This window comes from Chaetura pelagica, unplaced genomic scaffold, assembly GCF_000747805.2.
Source record: "Chaetura pelagica isolate M959 unplaced genomic scaffold, ChaPel_1.0 scaffold494, whole genome shotgun sequence".
Lineage (NCBI taxonomy): Eukaryota > Metazoa > Chordata > Aves > Apodiformes > Apodidae > Chaetura > Chaetura pelagica.
In genome coordinates this window covers 29,196-31,409 of record NW_009952992.1, presented here as the reverse complement: position 1 = coordinate 31,409, position 2,214 = coordinate 29,196, and the positions used below count along the sequence as shown (strand labels likewise).

At 57.3% G+C, this 2,214-nt stretch overlaps 1 protein-coding gene across 1 annotated transcript in view; it reads right to left on the bottom strand.

The window, feature by feature from the left end:
• LOC104387763 (ephrin type-A receptor 8-like) overlaps positions 1–2,214 on the bottom strand; it is a gene marked incomplete at its 5' end in the record, with an annotated part of 16,755 nt that overhangs the window by 6,767 nt on the left and 7,774 nt on the right. Inside the window, 3 exons of the mRNA XM_009996552.1 lie at positions 1–106; positions 628–689; positions 1,301–1,486. The exon at positions 1–106 is cut by the window's left edge and continues 104 nt beyond it. Coding sequence (XP_009994854.1) covers positions 1–106; positions 628–689; positions 1,301–1,486 — 354 coding nt within the window. The remainder of the gene's footprint in view (positions 107–627; positions 690–1,300; positions 1,487–2,214) is intronic.

The window sequence follows — 2,214 nt, the reverse complement described above, 5'->3', positions numbered from 1 at the left end:
CCAGGTCCCTGTGCACGTAGCCCAGCTCAGCCAGGTACCTCATGCCCGCCCCGATCCCGCGCAGCATCCCCACCAGCTGGATGATGGTGAACTGCCCGTCGTGTTTCTGCAGAGGAAACCACCCAGGGGTCATTCATGGGTCTCACTAACACCCTGATGATGCTGCTCTCCTTAAGCTAATCCCCCTAGAGCCACTCATCTGTGGGTTCGTTCCTCCTCTAACCCCAGTCCCTCTCTCTTGCCCCCCCCAAGACCCTCTCTTGCCCCCCCAGACCCTCTCATCTGTGTCCCCCCCCAGCCCCTCTCTTGTCCCCCCAGACCCTCTCATCCGTGGGTTCATTCCTCCTCTAACTCCAGTCCCTCTCTCTTTCCCCCCCAGCCCCCTTCTTACCCCCCAGACCCTCTCTTGCCCCCCCAGACCCTCTCTTGCCCTCCTTGGACAGGCAGGTGCCCCGTGGAGCCACGATGCCCTGGAGCTGGTGTCTGCTGGAGAGGTGAGAGTCCATAGAATGGTGCTTTGGTGCAGGAGCTGTGGTGGCTGCAAGGCTGAGGAGCAGAACCAGCCTCTCCTGCCACTCACCTGGGGGGGGATGTGCAATGAATTAAAAATACAAGCAAGCTCCTTACCCTGAGGAAGGTGTCTAGTGAGCCATTCTCCATGAATTCAGTGACAATCATCACCAGTTTGCCTGCAGAAGACAGGGGAGGTCAAGTTAGCAGAGAAGTCACCTTTCTTCAGGAAGCCCATGCCAGGCTTTTACTGGGAAAAAAATATGAATCAAGGCTCATGGATCTCCTGCTGCCCTGCAGAGCCATCTCATCCCAGCACTGTGCAGGGTGGGCATGATGGTGGGAATGTGGCCAAACCCCTGACACTTACCCTCCCTCCATGTGCTATTGATGTGACTAGGTCACCGAAATCAGCATGTCATTAGCATAAAGGTTTGCATCAGAATGTGCCCTTTTGAAGGAACACTTCACATTATGATTCAACACCAGCAGTCCTTAAAATAAACAGCAATGAGCAGGACATCTCCTAAACCAACAGTCCTGATCTGGGCCAGCCTGTGGAACAAGGTGAGGAACTGCCATGTGGGAGGTTTATCCTGCTAGGGAAGGTACAGGGGTGGGATGGGGGGGACCCCAACAGGTGGACATCTGATGAGAGAGCACCCAGGGCAGCTGAAGGATGCACCCAAAGTCATCCCTGACCCCCATCTCCCAGGGTTCCCACAGGGAAACACATCCCTGCCCCACAGTGGTGTCCCATCCCCACCAGCCTGGTCCCATCCCTACATACTCCTGGTCACCACCCCCTCCAGGTGGATGATGTTGGGATGGTCAAACTGTGCCATGATGCTGGCTTCGCTCAGGAAGTCCCTTCTCTGCTTCTCTGTGTAACCTGCTTTCAGAGCCTTGATGGCCACGGGGATCTCCCTCTTCCCTGGCAGCTTCAGGCGGCCGTAGCACACCTCTCCAGACTCCCCTGCAAGGCAAGAGAAGGTGAGGACATGGGGAGATAGATCCTCAGCTCCTGGCACTGACCCACCAACACGCCAGCAGCTTGCAGGGTGCTCCAACCCCTCAGGGCTCCCAGGCTCCTTGTGCATCACTGCTTTTGAAAGGATGGTCCAGCTCCAGCTTTCAGTGCCACCTCTGGGAACTGGGCAGAGATGCCAGAAGCCACCTCTCTGATGCATTGGGCTGAAGGTGGCAGCCCAGGTGCAGTGGCTACAGTGGCTACAGTGGCACTTGCCTTCCCACCATTAATGAGCCAATTCAGGAGCCTCTCCCAGCAGCAGCCGTGTCTCTCAGTCAGGCTTCCTACTGCTGCCCTGCTCTTCACAGAATCACAGATCTGAGGGGTTGGAAGGGACCTGGAAAGCTCCCCCAGCCCAACCCCCCTGCCAGAGCAGGGGCACCCAGAGCACATCACACAGGAACGTGGCCAGGGGGGTTGGAATGTCTCCAGAGAAGGAGACTCCCCAGCCTCTCTGGGCAGCCTGGCCCAGGGCTCTGGCACTCTCACAGCAAAGAAGTTCTTCCTGAGATTCCCAGGGAACCTCCTGGGCTCCAGTTTGCACCCACTGCCCCTTGTCCTGTCACTGGACATCACTGCACAAAGCCTGGCTCTGTCCTCCTGACACTGCCCTGAACAGATTTGTGCCCATGGATGAGGTGGCCCCTCAGTCTCCTCTTCTCCAAGCCCAACAG